Genomic DNA, 16619 nt, shown 5'->3' with positions numbered 1-16619 from the left:
GTTCAATTGCAAATTCTTGTATAAATACCTTCGAAAGCGGTATAAAATTAACGCGCGCCCCTGCTGCGTTTCTGCCACTTGCCTCGGGCAAAATCTTCCCGAAAATCTCAACTTGTAGCACGCGAAACTTTTGGTACAACTGTCGTTTAGAACTGCTACCGCGTGTAAGAGAAGTTGATTAGCTTCGCGATAGCGGACCCTCGATGGAAATTTTGAACAACACCTTGACTTATATCCGAGTGCAAAATTAGCAATTAAAAAATTTTTTAAACGCGTTCTTCTTTGCCCGTATTATCTAAAAAAAAATTTTAAGCGAAAAAAATTGGAAATTGTCATTTTGATGGGCATAATTCTCGGTTGGTTCTCGCTTTTTTTTTTTAAATCGGAAAATACTCGATCGAGGACTGCGGAACAGAGGAACTCTCTTCGTCGGACACGAAGCTGCTGTCTGCTTCAAATTGCTATTTTCTCTTCGCGACTGAATTTACAGATCGTCCTGGGTCGACGCGAAACTTTCAGCGGACACTCGAGATGGCCTATTTTAAATTCTCGTTAACGTTCGCCCGGCCTCCAGCCCGGGTTGATCTTTAATTCACCGGGCATCACTTGGACCGTGGAAAAAAATTGTTATTCTATCGGTTAATAGGAGGATCGCAACTAGAATGGCACAGGAAAGCAACGAGATGGCCTGCTGTTTATAAAACACGATCCTGTAAACGATCTTTGCCTCGGATCATTAGTTACTAGCAACTGCACAACTTTTTATCAACATTTTAAATTTAAATTGGTTTCATGATAAATCGTTTGACAGAACAAATGAATACACCTATTCCACTCGATGAAACATCATTCAGACTTCTCTTCAAGTTTCTCGTCTGCGTCGAAAGCTCGACAATACATTGAAAATACGGCACGAAGGCAATCTATACGTTTCACTCTATTCGAATCGTCGCATAAATCCTCTGAAGATAGAGACACAAACGGATTCACTTGCCACGAAACAGCGAAACGAGAGAACGGAATCGGCTTATGCGACAGATTTATGAAACTTTCTCAACTTCGTCACTTGCATTTCCTACGTGCTCTCTGCTTAGAGCGAACAAATCAGACACGTAGTTGTGTGGGAAATTTCGTGCACAAAGCATCTGTTTAACTGAGTTTGCGGTCTCTCCTAGGTATTCTATCAACGGACCCGTTAGATTTAATAAACCTGATAATAATTTTGATAAAAATTTAATATGTGCGAAAGAAAATAATATTTCTTCATATTCTCGAGTAAGGTGAATCTTTGGACGAAATAACTGGTCCATAGACTCAAAGGAATTAAACAAGTTAATATGTGCCAATGAAATTGCGATCGCAATCCTCTGCCGATCACAGCACATTTCCGCGTCTCTCTATCGGTTACTCTGGCGAAACTTCCGTTTAATCCAGTTAAAAGTAGAAGAAGTTTTCCACGAGCTTCCAAACGGGAAGTCCTCGTTTTACCGTACTTCGTGGAATCTTTAAGTTCGGGACAGTATTTTCATCCTCCACAGGTTCATTTGGCCACTTCCTCCTTTGCTGTCCTTTTCTTCCTCTTCTTAAAGTGTTCGTTATTTTTTTATTCTTTTGCTCTTTTCTTTTTGTAATTCCATTCGTGGCTATCGGCAGCCGGAAAGTATTCGTTTAATTAGAAGATGGCCGTCCTTGGATTTTCACTGGCTCTCTTTCGACCTGGCCAAGATTCCGAGTTATTCGGTCACTTATGAGCCGGATAATAAAAGGTTAATTGAGAAGCTGGTTGTAGGGCAGGGAAAGGATAGGGGCGAGGAGGAAGTCGAGTGTATTTGTCGGGCAGTTTTGTCGAAAGCCGGGTCAATACATCGGATCGAGGCCTCCTTTGTATCAGACCACCAGGGATTTCACGTGTTTCCGCGTGCTCGTTAGGCGGAATTAAATTCGTAAAGCTGAAGCGTTATCGACGGCATCGGGCCGGGTCGGAGTTTCGTTCGAATAGAGAATGAGCCGAACAAGTTCTCACTGAGAGAATTTTTTGTGAGTCGGCAATCCCGAATCCGTAATTTCATCCTTGACGACAAGAGTACATAATTTGCGAATGTTCTAATGAATTATGTTGTCAATTCAGTTTGCAATATTTTCAAATGCCTAATCAATATTAAAAATAATAAGTAAACTATAATGCAATAGAGTTCTACAGAATTTTTAACTCTAAAATGGTTCAACTTCTTTTTTGTCTATAACAGGATCATTTATTTTCTTACATTAGATCCGAAGCACGATGAAAGCCGAAAATGTCGTTCCCCGAGGAGCATACGCGATATGCAAAAATATATGGTATCGGGACTACCCTTGTCGCTTTAGCGATTTTTATCTCCGCGTGAATAGAGGCTCTAAAGTGGTCCGCTTCACGGAACTCCGGAGAATCGCCCTATCTGGCACTTCACAAAACAGAATACGGAAAACAGGAAAAACATTCGATTCTGTTCTTGCGTATCCGTCGAAGGATCTTGATCTGTTCATTTTTGACTTAAAATAAATAAAAAATCTTTTAATTCTATCGATCGAATTCGATCGGTCCTCGCGATCCTCGCGAGTGTTGTTCATAGCGGAAGATGCCAGAGGCGTCCGTGTTACTTCGCATACGATATCAATCACTCTTACTACACGGTGTCGACGAAGCTCGTGTTCAATTAGGGCACAACGAAGCAAACTCTCACGGCAAAGCTTCTCGATCGATAGCATTGCGAAGGTACAATAAGATGATTCCCCCCAGCGTGCTTTTATCATTGTCAACCACCATGGAATGATTTCCTGGGAAACTAGTTGTTCTCTGGTAATCGTACCTTCAGGATCCTTCATCCATAAACCTTTCGGTAGGAAATTAAGGGGGTGAATTAATTGGAATGAGACTGTAATTGGTCGTTGTAAATAATAATCAAGATCATTAATAAAGAGGTTGTTTCATTCGTGAAACTTCAAATTTTGAATTTAGAAATTATTTCGAAGTGAATCGACAGATCTGACCGATTGATGTTATAAATGATAGTTCAAAGCTTCGAAATGACTTCATAACTTTCCCACCGGATCACAATTGGAATTTCTCAACCACGTTTCACATCTCTGATACAAATTCATCGAATTAAACCCGTTTAACGAATAATAACAATGGTCATCGTTGGTATTATCGATAACGAAGCGATAGCTTTGTCAAACGATTCGGCTTTTAAAATCCAGCCGCGTATCTAACGCTAGCGTTCGCAAATAAATCGCGTAAACTGATTTGCGGTTCGTGGTGTGCTCGATACGAGTTTCAATCCCGCGAATGATTCAATTATGCTGGGGAAATCTTGTGGAACCTCATGGACCGGAATACTTTGTGGTACGAGATCGCGTTTCGTGTCACGTACCATCGTGCTTTTGTTTTTTCGCTTGATTTTTCTAATTGTAAGAGCGACTAGGAAGAATCAACAATTTATGATTTCCAGTTTCTTGATTCACCTTAAACGTGCCCATTTTCATTTTGACAATTAATGCAATAAAAAGGTATCCGTATTCATTGATAGCAATTAATTTGCTGGAAACATCGCTGATTGATAGCCTTCTAAAGAAAAGGATTTCTAGCAAGGCGAAATTCCCTAGTCATTCTTCCGCATTTCCAGCTCCGGATATCAGGATCGTGGACGAGGCCAGACACGAGCTACGGGACCGTTACTACAAAACCGGAAGCGGTATCGAGTTGGCATGTGTGGCCCGACCTTCTTGTCCCGACTCCAGGATACCGCATCCCGTCTGGAGGAAAAATGGCGAAACGTTGCCGGATCACGTCAACGTTTATCACATTAATGGGTGAGCATACGTAGCGAGAGAACGGAAGTTCAGATAGATAGGCCACGTTCCGATTTACGTTCTTTTATCGATGTTCAATTGTGCCCGCGTATCGGTGTGCTTTATACTCTTCGATGAAAGCTCCCTACTACATCGACTACACGCTTTCTGGATAACGAGCGAACCGTTTAATCTCCCTTGAGGCATTTCTCTGAAATGCTGAATGCCTTTACGACCATCGTTTCTATTTCGATTCGGTACTTTCCCTCTTCTGCATCTGTTCATTGTCGTTCGAACAATCTTAGAACACGCGTTGCGAGAATTTTTTATTATTGTTTATAATTGGCAAAAAAATGAAACGAATTATATCCTTCCATTTTTGATAAAATTCTGAAGAATTATTAATGAGTTATGTCACCCCGGAGGGTTCAAAATATTTCACGTTGGATGTAACATTCCCCTAGTTTTAGCTAAAACTGAAGACGAGAACAGGGGATGTATATTATGATAATCCTTGCTTACTCCTAACTAACTTGCCTTACGGGGATTTCGATCTGATTCTGCTTGCCTCAACAGCATCCGAATTACTAGATGATACCACAATGGTGTCTTGTTAGATGTGTTATAATACTGTCTGTCCAATTCTAGTCAGGATCCCCCGTGTTTAGGGAAACAGTTACGATTTAATAGACGATGCTGAACCCACAAAATTTGTACATACAATTTAGTAGCGAATATAGAAATCAGGAAATAATCAAGAACTAACAAGTTATTATTCTAATTAATGAAACTCGGATCTAGAAATAATTATTTTGAGAGTTATTAGAATTCAATAGAGGTAATTTGCAGTTTAGATCAATTTCTCCGAAAAAAATTACCAACGATCGCATTTTTCCCGGCAAATATCTATTGAAATTTGTATCGTACGTCCAACCTATAACATGACTACCGATTTTTCAGGTCGAACGAAGATCTGGTGACCAAGCTGTACATCGAACAGGCAAAAAAGACTGACAGCGGTGAATACTCGTGCTCAGTGAGCCAATTCAGTACCGCCGCAGTGCATATTCACGTTCTGAATGGTAAATCAAATTAAAGACGATGCAAGCAAAATTTCATTCACAATTATCATGACATTTCTTTTGAGATCAAAGAAATATAAAGTAATTAAAATGAAAAATTAATAGACAATTGAACAAGAATTTAGATACTATTAATTATCAGAATCATAACAAATGAAAGGAACTTGCTTTAACTCTTTGACTGCCGCACTGAAGTTGTTCAAAGCTTCATTAATTATAAGTATTCTAAGTGTCAGCCACATAAGAGTGACGTGGCATTTAACGTGTTAATGATTTTTAAACATATGTATATGCAGGAAATACATATAAATGAATTGTTTATTCGAATAAAGAACAGTATCAATCATATTACTTTGAACAATCCTTTTGTACGTCAATCATAGTGTATTCCATTATAATACTACATTATTCATTGTTCAGCTGTCACATTAGCAAATTCTTCAAAAAGAATATGTAATAATTGGTTGTTAATAAATTAAATTATTTTAACCTTCTAATTTATGGAATCAAAATTACATAATTTAAAATTGACTCAAAATATTTTGCTATGTCCACTACCTGTCCACTATCTAAATATTTAAATTTCAATAATAAAAATTACCCGATAAATTAAGCATCAAATATTTTTCATATAAATATCTCGAAAATTTAAGCGGTATTAATTTCTGCTCGTAAAAAGTGTTATTTCTGCGCGTGTTATCTCAACAAACAGTTATTAAAACGAATTCGAATTTTTATCGTACCTCCTCCACATATTCGGTAAAAATACGTAGCTTTTATAATCCTTTTACCATTAATTTTGTATTTACCGGGTATATTTATCGAAATTTCAATGTTTGCTTGCACGAAGCACGTGTTTATTAAATGTACAGCATCTGTTATATATTGGAACGAAGCGCAAATTTATCGGTTATTTCATTTTGATATTTAAACATTATTTGAGATGGAACGACGCCAAATTAAAGCTACCATTACCTACGGTTTTAGGATATTAATTCCGTTTCTGGAAACCGAATTTTATATTCAATTATGGAAATGTAATAAATCATTCAAATAAAATAGGTTATTTTACATAGTCCTTAATTAGTTTCATGAAATATCAAATTATTTCATAGCGAATGTTAAAGATCGAAACATAGGAAACCTTTACAAATGATTTCTATATTTGTCATTTCTAATAAAAACCCAATTAGTGTTATACTATGAAATGAAATTCTAAATAAATTTAATGATATTGTGATGGTTACTTAATTATAATATTGATATATATTTTTATAGGTGAAAAGCAAGCAGCAGTTCACCATGATCAGTGGAATGGAGCACAAACAAATCACCATGAAAAACTGAGCAGGTTATACATCATGATCGTCAGTTTGCTCCTGTCTCAAATTTGGATGATTAATTCACCGTGAATCTCATCAAAACATCTTGAAACCATCACTGCACGTTACTTTGTACAATCATCGGTTTATGGATGATTATCAGAAAGCGTTCAAACGACAGATCAGTATTACAATAGACGAAAATTGTCGAATCAATTATTGTATGCAATGAATTAGTGTATATTGTATACAATACTGCGATAATAAATATAAACAGAAGTGTGATGATTAACTTGATTCGAACCTGGCAACAAGGATACAAAGAAATTTTTTGAGGAATCTCGTTGAACCTGGTAAATACATGTTACCATATGTTTCCAAAAGGAAAGGAAAATTTTCGAATTAGCATATATGATATTTTTAAAAAATTTACTGGTCACACGTACGCTTTACGCAGTCAAAGCCGTAAGAAAAATTCCTACTGCCTTTGTATAATTTTAGGTCGTATTGTTCTACTACATTTTATTATAATAATAACAAAATAACTGATATAAAAATGAACATCCTCTGCATAAAAAGAAAAGAAACATTGGAAATTGGAAATAAATTGTAACATGTATTTATTATATTGGTGCATAAACTATTTGCAATGAGAAAATGCGTATATTTGTAGTTTAAAAATAAGATCATAAACATTCCATTCTCCTGTTCTCAATGGCCTGTACATAAAATAATTGTCGCGTAGCGAACCCTTTGTACCACAAATTGCCGTAGCAGCAATACGCAACAATGATTGTATAGCGGAGAAAATATTGTGCTCGATTGATCGACCTGCTGCCATCTGATATAATTTGACAAATGTATAAATCGCTTACCTTTAAATGTGTAACGAAATGCATACGTTTTCAGTTAATAAACTGTACTTAATTAATTTTATCTAAACCTTTCTGCTGAGATTATTCTGTACCATTTTATAATTGAAACCTCATTGCACAACCTGTTCTATTAAAGAGGTACCTTTATATCTAAAAATAAGTAAAGTTTGAGAACTTTTTATATAAGTAACTACTAGATACACGTGTAACTTTTAACTAAATATTCTAATTTTTTAAAAGTATACTGAGTAGATGTTGTACCTTTATAAATTCCGCATAGGTAAAACAACCCATGTTTAAGGTGATGCAAGCGTCGAGGCTGAACTCCGAATTCCGCATCGGTAAAACAGGCCATGTTTGATCGAAAATTAAGCTGAACAGAAACTGATTTAAGCGCTACCTGAATTATTGCATCCAACTAACGGAATGCTATACTACGTTACCTTTCGCAAATGCCTGACCATGCATTCATTATTATTAATTTTCTTTTCGTAAAATTGTATCTGCAATGTGGTACACTTCAGAATCTTAAAGACGTAGTTCCTGAAAAAAATATAACAGCGATTAAATAGAAAAAAAGCATTTGCGCAGCCAATTCGCTCGTATTATTTGCTGCATAATTAATAAATATACCATAGAAATAATGATACAGTTATTAATTAGTCATCAAATAATAACGATTGCCCAGGTCTCACCACGGGGAGGTTGCTGCGGGTGGAGACCCGCCCTACCTCATCCCATCCACCCTCCATTTATGCAAATTTTTATTTTTATTCAATATCATCATCCTCTTGATGCACATTTGCAAAACGTTTTTGACTGTTATGCAAACGAACAACAAAAGGAGCATTATTTTTATTCACTACCTACCTATCTACTTATCTATACATATATTTACGTAGATTTTTGCTTTTTATTCCTATCGCAACATTTTTTAATTTTCATTTTGATTACAGATCTGTAATTAATAAATATGCAATTGCATATTTGTCCTACATACTTATATTACTAAGAATGCCTAACTAAACGAGCGCTCGTAATTATATTAAAAATTCGCTTAAATCTAACGCTTTCTAATTAAACACTGCAGTGTTTTACGATTATACTTAATGACCATAAAGTCATTAAGATATAATCATTCTACGAAACCATAAACTTACAACGTGTTTATATAAAAATTTAAAGGGCTGTACATAAATAAATACAATGGATTTGTTGATTATGTCGTCCTCACCAGAATACTTCCTGAAAGAAACTACGAAAGATTAGATACAGTTTTCAAAAATAATAAGGCGGATATTACCTTAATACGAAAAGGATTAGATTCAATTTTCAAACATATTAAGACTCGTTTTACCTTAATACCAGAATACTTCTTGAAACAAACTAAAAAGAATTAATTACCAAAATACGTCCTGAGATATTTCTCTGCAACAGAAACTTATTAATTGAATCCACATCAAGACAAAAAGTTTAATAGCTAGAAAGAAGATGCATTAGTATACACAAAATTTCACAAAAATCAGAGTCATTGTTAATGACTCATTTCCAATGAAAAGTACCAAAATAAAGAAAAAAAAGATTTAAAAGAATATATCGTCACTCAATAAGTGATTTGATTTAAAAGGATTAATTGTTTTTCATTTTATAGTATTTAATATTCGTTCTTTTGTTAACAAACAGTACACGATATTTTAATTGAAACAACTATCTTATACTGCAATTTACGTACATACAACCATGACTCTACTTGACTTTATTGCATTATATTATTCAATACACCTTTCAATGCAAATTTATTGTAAATGGAAAAACTGAAAAGAAAATCACGAGTGGACTTTGCTTCTCAGGAAAAGAATTTGAAAATTTATAAAAGTAATTTAATTAGCTTCTCCGTAAGCTTGAAACGAAACATCGCGATCAAAAATTAAAACTGAACAACTCGAACAACAATTATCCACTACTTTTGTTTAAATAAAGTAAAATAAAAATTTAATAAGCTATCTCGAATGAACAAATATTCCTTGAAATAAATTATCACCAACCATCAAAAAATAAAATGAACTTCTATTTTAAATAAAACTTTGAATAAAGTTCTCTTTAAAACTTTATCGTATCTAATAATATCCTGAAAAAATTAAATTCATATATTATTTAACAGTATTTCCAATAACCAAATGCTCAATATTTTCAAAATTAAAAAATGGGAAGAAAAAAGAATGAGGGCATGGCAGTGGGAGGGAGGGTACAGGGGAACCTGAAAACAAAAGTTTGACTGCCCATAAGAGCAATCCCTAAGCAAACCCTATAAAACAAACCGAAATCACACGCAACACTAATTTTAAAATTGCAAACATTCTGAACTATGACAAAACATCGGCTGGCAACGAAGGGTCTCACGCCCCCTAGACTTGCGCCAGACGCTACATACCACCCACCCCGCCTGGACGTCGTAACGCCAGGACAGAGTGCACCCCTTCGCTAAGAGCGCTATCCGCCCGTCCAACACGTTGCATCCAACGGTGTCAGATTGACGGACGCTCATAGTATAGACAAAAGGACTACAGTTTAGAATATGGTAACATATTTTCATATGTTCCGTATTCTAAAGCTGCGCCTGCAAAGGCCTAGTAATGCATGGGTATATCTCCCAGAGATGGTGTTCACGGTCTTAGGCCGCGGAATCCAATGGATTCCCACCGAATATGAGTCATAGTTACTTCCACTAATTTAATAAATGCAAAAAAGTAAAAAATTTAATAGCAATCGCGAATTCATTCGCAACACTAATTTCATTAACTATATAATATGTACAAAAGCGTACGCGTGAAGGCTGCTCCATTATGCGCAACGCTAAGCTGAAAAAAAGAAAAAAAGAAAAAACGCGAACTGTAACGCAACACTACTCAAATCTACCGAATTTTGTAAGACGCAACACTAATCTAAAAAAGGGGTACAGCCAATCCAAGGCTGTACCACGGCAGCTGGTCCATAGCTGCCTTATGGACCATGGCAACTCCACTGGATCGTTTTTGGGCATTTCTAATGCAAAACGCGAATATTCATTACCGCAACACTAATTAGCAGGGAACTCTATAAACTAATACAAAGCAATCGCGTATTTATAAGTCGCAACACTGGGAAACAATCGCGCTAATGTCATTCGCAACACTATCTTTAATAGACATGCAATTAAAATTCAGAAAAGGGGGATTCTCAAACCGTGAATTTTTTACTCGCAACACTAATTTCATTAATTATATAATATGTACAAAAGGGTACGCGTGAAGGCTGCTCCATTATACGCAACGCTACGCTGAAAAAAAGAAAAAAAGAGAAAACGCGAATTGTAACGCAACACTACTCAAATCTACCGAATTTTGTAAGACGCAACACTAATCTAAAAAAGGGGTACAGCCAATCCAAGGCTGTATCACGGCAGCTGGTCCATAGCTGCCTTATGGACCATGGCAACTCCACTGGATCGTTTTTGGGCATTTCATCATATATCGCAACTCTAATGCAAAACGCGAATATTCATTACCGCAACACTAATTAGCAGGGAACTCTATAAACTAATGCAAAACAATCGCGTATTTATAAGTCGCAACACTGGGAACCAATCGCGCTAATGTCATTCGCAACGCTATCTTTAACAGACATGCAATTAAAATGCAAAAAAAGGGGATTCTCAAACCGTGAATCTTTTACTCGCAACACTAAAGCAATGAACATTAAAAAGCAAAACTCTAAAAAATCTTAAAGCAATCAACATTGAAAAGTTAAATTCTATTTTAAAGCAATGCAAGAAAGAAACGCGATATTTAAAGTTCGCAACACTAAATGAAAATCGCGATAATCATGCATACGCAACATTAAATTGAACCGTGATCGATATTCATTCGCAACACTAAATTGAACCGTGGTCAATATTCGCAACACTAAATTGAAAACGCGATTTGCCCAAAATCATGGGGGTCACGAGCCCCCTCTTCTCCTGCAATTACAAAACTACAACTACAGACAAGCACAGTGACAAAGTAGTAACGATAATGATTTCCCATCCTTTTTTGCAAAAGGATGCAAAATCATTAGTAGTTCCCCTCTTGAAAGACAGTTTGTCGGGGCGCTTCGGCATATAGCCTTTTCTTTCTTCGGGCGGTCCACCCACCTGAAACTTATATCTAAAGCTCGAGACTTGCAAATTCGCAAAAAAAAAAAAAAACAATCAACAAAAATGAAAAATCGCGAAACTCTAATTGACACGTGGACGAAAAAGGACTTTATATAAGTCGTTGTTCGTGCACACGTGCCGTGCTCGAGCAGAACTTGTGCGTTTCGTGCCATCGCGATCGCGTATGACGACTTATGAAGTCGCCAAAAATTTGAAAAATTATACAGATAGAATCGAAGGCGAACGACATACTCCGTTCGTATCGATAGTATCGTCAATTCTTCAAATATATTCCAGGTACAGGTTGATCACGCGAAATCGCGCCTACCCGACCAAGAGACTGTGACAACCTGTCCCGGCCCTACCTGCTTACAATCTATCACACACACCAGAAGGTATACTACCTACCTACCTAACGCTATATTTAAAAAAGGCAAAATCACATTCTCACAAAAATTCATTCCACGACCCCCATACACTCCACCCGGGCGCAGAGCCTAAACTAGGGAGAACGTCCCGGGACGCCTCCGACACCCGAGTTTCATCTCACATCACACTCTACGGTACGTACCATTTTTCACTGAAATCGTCTGGCAAGGCTAGCAATCATTGCGTATAATGATAATTACAAAAATTTAATTAACTACTTTGATATAGAATATTTCATAATCATGGTAATAGTAATGGCAATATAGTAATAGTAATGGTAATAATACTAATACTATTTGGTTTGTACGTTCATTGTGCATCTTATTGAATAAAATATTATTTCAAATTAAAAGTTAGATGAAAAAGTTATTAAACCGACGCAATCCCACAGCCTAAAAACACACACACCATATGTGGAAATTACGTCGTGCACGATATACTAACACAATGCCAGCCGCTTATTAATTATTATTCTTATGAACTAGGTCATCGTGCCCATTGCCTCTACCCATCCAAGTAGCACCTGGGCACGTGAATGGGCTTTGGCAATAAACACGGAAGGGGTTAAACCTGAAAATCCTGATCTAGAAACATGATTAGTACATAAACATCTAACGGGCTAATATTTCACTATTTTAATTTAATATAATAAAAGTGACTCGACTTTGTAAATATTATATAAAGCTTTAAGAAGAAATACTGAAAAGCAAAATAGAGCAACTATGACGCAAACATGGTGCACTGCTAATATCAGCTGGCAACGAAGGGTCTCACGCCCCCTAGACTTGCGCCAGACGCTACATACCACCCACCCCGCCTGGACGTCGTAACGCCAGGACAGAGTGCACCCCTTCGCTAAGAGCGCTACCCGCCCGTCCAACACGTTGCATCCAACGGTGTCAGATTGACGGACGCCCATAGTATAGACAAAAGGACTACAGTTTAGAATATGGTAACATATTTTCATATGTTCCGTATCCTAAAGCTGCGCCTGCAAAGGCCTAGTAATGCATGGGTATATCTCCCAGAGATGGTGTTCACGGTCTTATGCCGCGGAATCCTTCTAACTAATTTCATTAATTAAATAATAAAAAGGATTGAGTTTAAAAACCAAAAGGATTCCCACCGAATACTAGTCAGTGCATTGTCATATTTACTCTCGCAAAATTTTAATAAAAAAGAATTTAATGTCTTTAATTAAGAATTCTTTGCAATGAAACAAGAATTGGTTGTGAAAATTAATAAAACATCCTCGGGCGACTCCCTCCTCAGAGTAAATTTTCAAGAATACGCAAAATATGTTGAAATAGATCACTCTGAGTTGGAAATCTACCCGTCACGAATTGTCTTCTTGCACATAAATTGTTCATTTTTTCATGAACGTGTAAATAAGTTAAACTTCGTTATTGAATGAATGAAATTTTAAAAAATTCTCAAATCATATTTGAATTTATAGTGTACAAAATGTAAATAAATCAATGTAATAGCATCATTAATATGTATATCTAGTATACAGATTACATAATACTATCAATATTATATTGCTTTGAACCATCGCAATAATTAAGTCAGACAGTATTTGACTTTTCTATTACAAACAAACTAAATACAATTGTTTCGGTATAAAAATATTCTAATTCCACAGTTAAGAATATTTAAGAGCATTCATATATTTCAAAAATAGCTATTGGAATATGTGGAATTGAAATGATATTAAAACGCGGAGTACAAGAAAACCTAGCCTAATCTAAATGAAATGAAACAATAAAAATGTTACTACTCATGGGTATAATCATACCCATGGTCACTATGCTTGTCTACCACGTATACAACTGGTAGCCCGTGTCGATTCGGACCATTCGTCCTACGACATGATTGGGCACCAGAGGAATCATAAAACATGCGACTCACCATTCGCAGATATACTCTTCTTCCGACAGTCAAGTAGGAGGATGGACAACACCAGGTAGGAGGCTGCCTTGTTAGAGAATACTGAAGTCGTGAAGAAATTCATCTGTAACAAAAAAAGAAGAATTACGGTTAATTTTGAAACTTATAAATTTTTATTCTAATAAAATTATATATGAAATTGAATTTTATAAAATATTAGCAAAATATTAAAAAGAAATCTCAATTATCAAGTATAGAAATTATAAATTATTCTATTTTAATAAAAAGCAATTAAGTGACGTACCAAGACGGAAGTCGTGAAGAAAGCCATCCTCAGGATGTCCAGGAATTCGGCAAAAACAAAAAATTCATCTGTAACAAAACAAAAAAGAATTACGGTTAATTTTGCAAGTTATCAATTTTTATTCTAATAAAGTTATATATGACATTGAATTTTATAAAATATTAGTAATAGCAATTAAGAAGAACTCTCAATTATCAAGTATTGAAATTGTAAATTATTCTATTTCAATTAAAATTAATTAAATACAGTAATAAGATACTTACACTCTTTCCTTATGGAGCAACGCCCAAGACTCCTCTTCAGTGGTGCTTTGACTCTAATTCCGGGTATATCGAGTAATTAAAAAAAAAATTAAAAATAAAAATAGTAACGCGACCGTGAATAATTTCCGGCGAACAATTATAAAGACTCTACTTTCACGATGGAAAAAGGAAAATCAGAGCTGCGATGCTCTAGAAAATATTTTATAATACGTAGCAAACACTGACTCTACTTTCGCGTGATTCCTAACTATACAAACGCAACTTTATTCAGGGCCAGTTCACCCTTGAAAAAATCAAAACATTGGAAATATCTTCGTACAAACACTGACTCTACTGACCGCATTGCGCGCGGCCACAACAATTCCTGAAAGAAAAACTTAGTGAACAGGGATGGGCTGGGTGGAAATATACAAAACAACATTCTTCTTATTGAGCATTTGTAACGAAAATACTGTTATTAATGGCGAAAATACTGTTATCTATGTTCATGAAATATATTCGACGAGCACAAATATTGTTAAAGCTGAATATTGATCCTAGATTAAAATGAAATGTTTTAAATAATTGTTGATAATTATTTCAATGAGTATTACATCGATAGAAAATCATTTTGTAATCAGGATAATAGACTATTGTATTAAAGCAGAGGACTTTTGTTGTTAAGATTGTAAGCATACTACAAATTGTTAGAAATTCTATTACAGTATGATTTATAAATTATCTAATTCGTTTCAATAAGCAAAGTCCAATAATTAACCATGCTTAAACAGCATGTGATTTAAAAACGTGATTCTATTTTAATTTAATCTTGCATCGAAAACTGGATATTATAATATAATTACTATGATTTAACAAAAATAGATTGTTTAAAATAATTAATAATTGCAGAAGAGAAGTAATCATTTGCAGTAGAATACGAATTATTTCAATTTTGTTCTAGTTTAAAACAAATGTATTAAAATACTGGACGAAATTATTCAATAAAATGAAAAATTAATTATTCTTTTTCTATGAATTGGTTAAAGAAAAAAAATGTCTCTGATCTTTCCTTTCTTGACTTTGGAAACAAGTAATTATCAAAAATGCTTACAATTAACAACTATAAAAAACAAGTAATAATAAATGTTACTAATTGATTAGAATAAATTAAAACAATAAATTGTTACGAAATTCTACTTCAAACCCATATCAGATGTCCCGGCGTCCTTTCAATATTCATCAAATATCTGTAACAAATAAGAAATACCAATTTATGTAAATAAAATTTAATCAACAATAATAAAATTATTACTAATAAATGATCGAACTATAATTTATACAAAATATTTTAATATGTAAGATGCGAACCTACTACTTATACGGAAGGATGCTCTCAACACGTCTTGTCACTTGGACGTTCGCGAGAGAAATGACGAGACCTTCCTTCCTGCCGAAGACCGATCAGCACGATTCGGTATTATTCGGTAATGTTCGTTTCCAGCCGAACCGAAGCCGGTAGAAGAACAGATCTCATAATATTACGATGCTCAAGAAAGAAGGTTATTAAATATCAAACAGTAAATTGTGTGAAAGAATATTAGAAACGTTCAATTAACGATAATTACGGTTCGGAAATTAACGATATAAAAGGGAAAGTAATTCAAATTCTGCTGTTCCAACCTCATCGTACAATCGCGGCAAGAGCACAAATTTTCAACTCTTGTAGTTTTGAAGAAAATGCCGAATTAATGTCAAAGATCAAGAATCTAGACTTCTCTTCGATGGTTTTTTCTGTTTTTTGTACTTTTAACACCCGATCGGCAATTTAATTTAATATTTGAAGATAATTTAATCTTACCTGTTACAGACACGTGAAAGACGGACGAAGCTTCAGAGAGGACTGATGAACTACGCCACAAATCGACGCACTCGCTCACACAACGACGTGTTTGATTGGTCGAAATGAGAGGACGCCAACATGGGACGACCAATCACAGCCATCGATAGAAGTTTCAAAGTGCTTCGAAACTTTAATACTAATCGTAAGGGAAAGGTTCGTTAAAAATTATCGACGCCATATTGAAATAAAATCAAGATTACTTTTTTCAACTTTAAACACCAAAATATAAGAAACAAAGTAGAAAAAATATAAGATATTGACGGGATTTAAGAAATTATTGATATAGAAGCAGAATAAATGAAGGAAATGTTATTTTAATTCGTATCTATAACGGCGTAATAGTAAAAAACGAGAAAATCAATTATCACGATATATAACAATAAATTACGGGAAAAATGTACTAAAAACATGAAAAAATGCAATAATATTCGAAAAATTATTGATATAAAGGGAATATAATTCAGATTCTGCTGTTCTAACTTCATCGTGAAGAGCAACAAATTTAACCTCACGTATTTTTAAAGATAACCTCGAATTAACGTCAAAAAACAAAGAGCTAGACTTCTCTTCGGC

At 35.1% G+C, this 16619-nt stretch overlaps 1 protein-coding gene across 3 annotated transcripts in view; it reads left to right on the top strand.

The window, feature by feature from the left end:
• Nucleotides 1–6795, top strand: part of LOC117606918 (zwei Ig domain protein zig-8) — a 45172-nt gene extending 38377 nt beyond the window's left edge. For all 3 annotated transcript variants that reach the window (XM_034329949.2, XM_034329950.2, XM_034329951.2), the window contains exons 5-7: nucleotides 3663–3849; nucleotides 4789–4910; nucleotides 6189–6795. In XM_034329949.2, coding sequence (XP_034185840.1) covers nucleotides 3663–3849; nucleotides 4789–4910; nucleotides 6189–6322 — 443 coding nt within the window. In that variant the 3' untranslated portion in view covers nucleotides 6323–6795. The remainder of the gene's footprint in view (nucleotides 1–3662; nucleotides 3850–4788; nucleotides 4911–6188) is intronic.
• The last annotated feature ends 9824 nt before the right edge of the window (nucleotides 6796–16619 follow it).

Source organism: Osmia lignaria, chromosome 2 (assembly GCF_051020975.1).
Source record: "Osmia lignaria lignaria isolate PbOS001 chromosome 2, iyOsmLign1, whole genome shotgun sequence".
NCBI lineage: Eukaryota > Metazoa > Arthropoda > Insecta > Hymenoptera > Megachilidae > Osmia > Osmia lignaria.
This window is presented reverse-complemented; position numbering and strand designations above follow the sequence as displayed.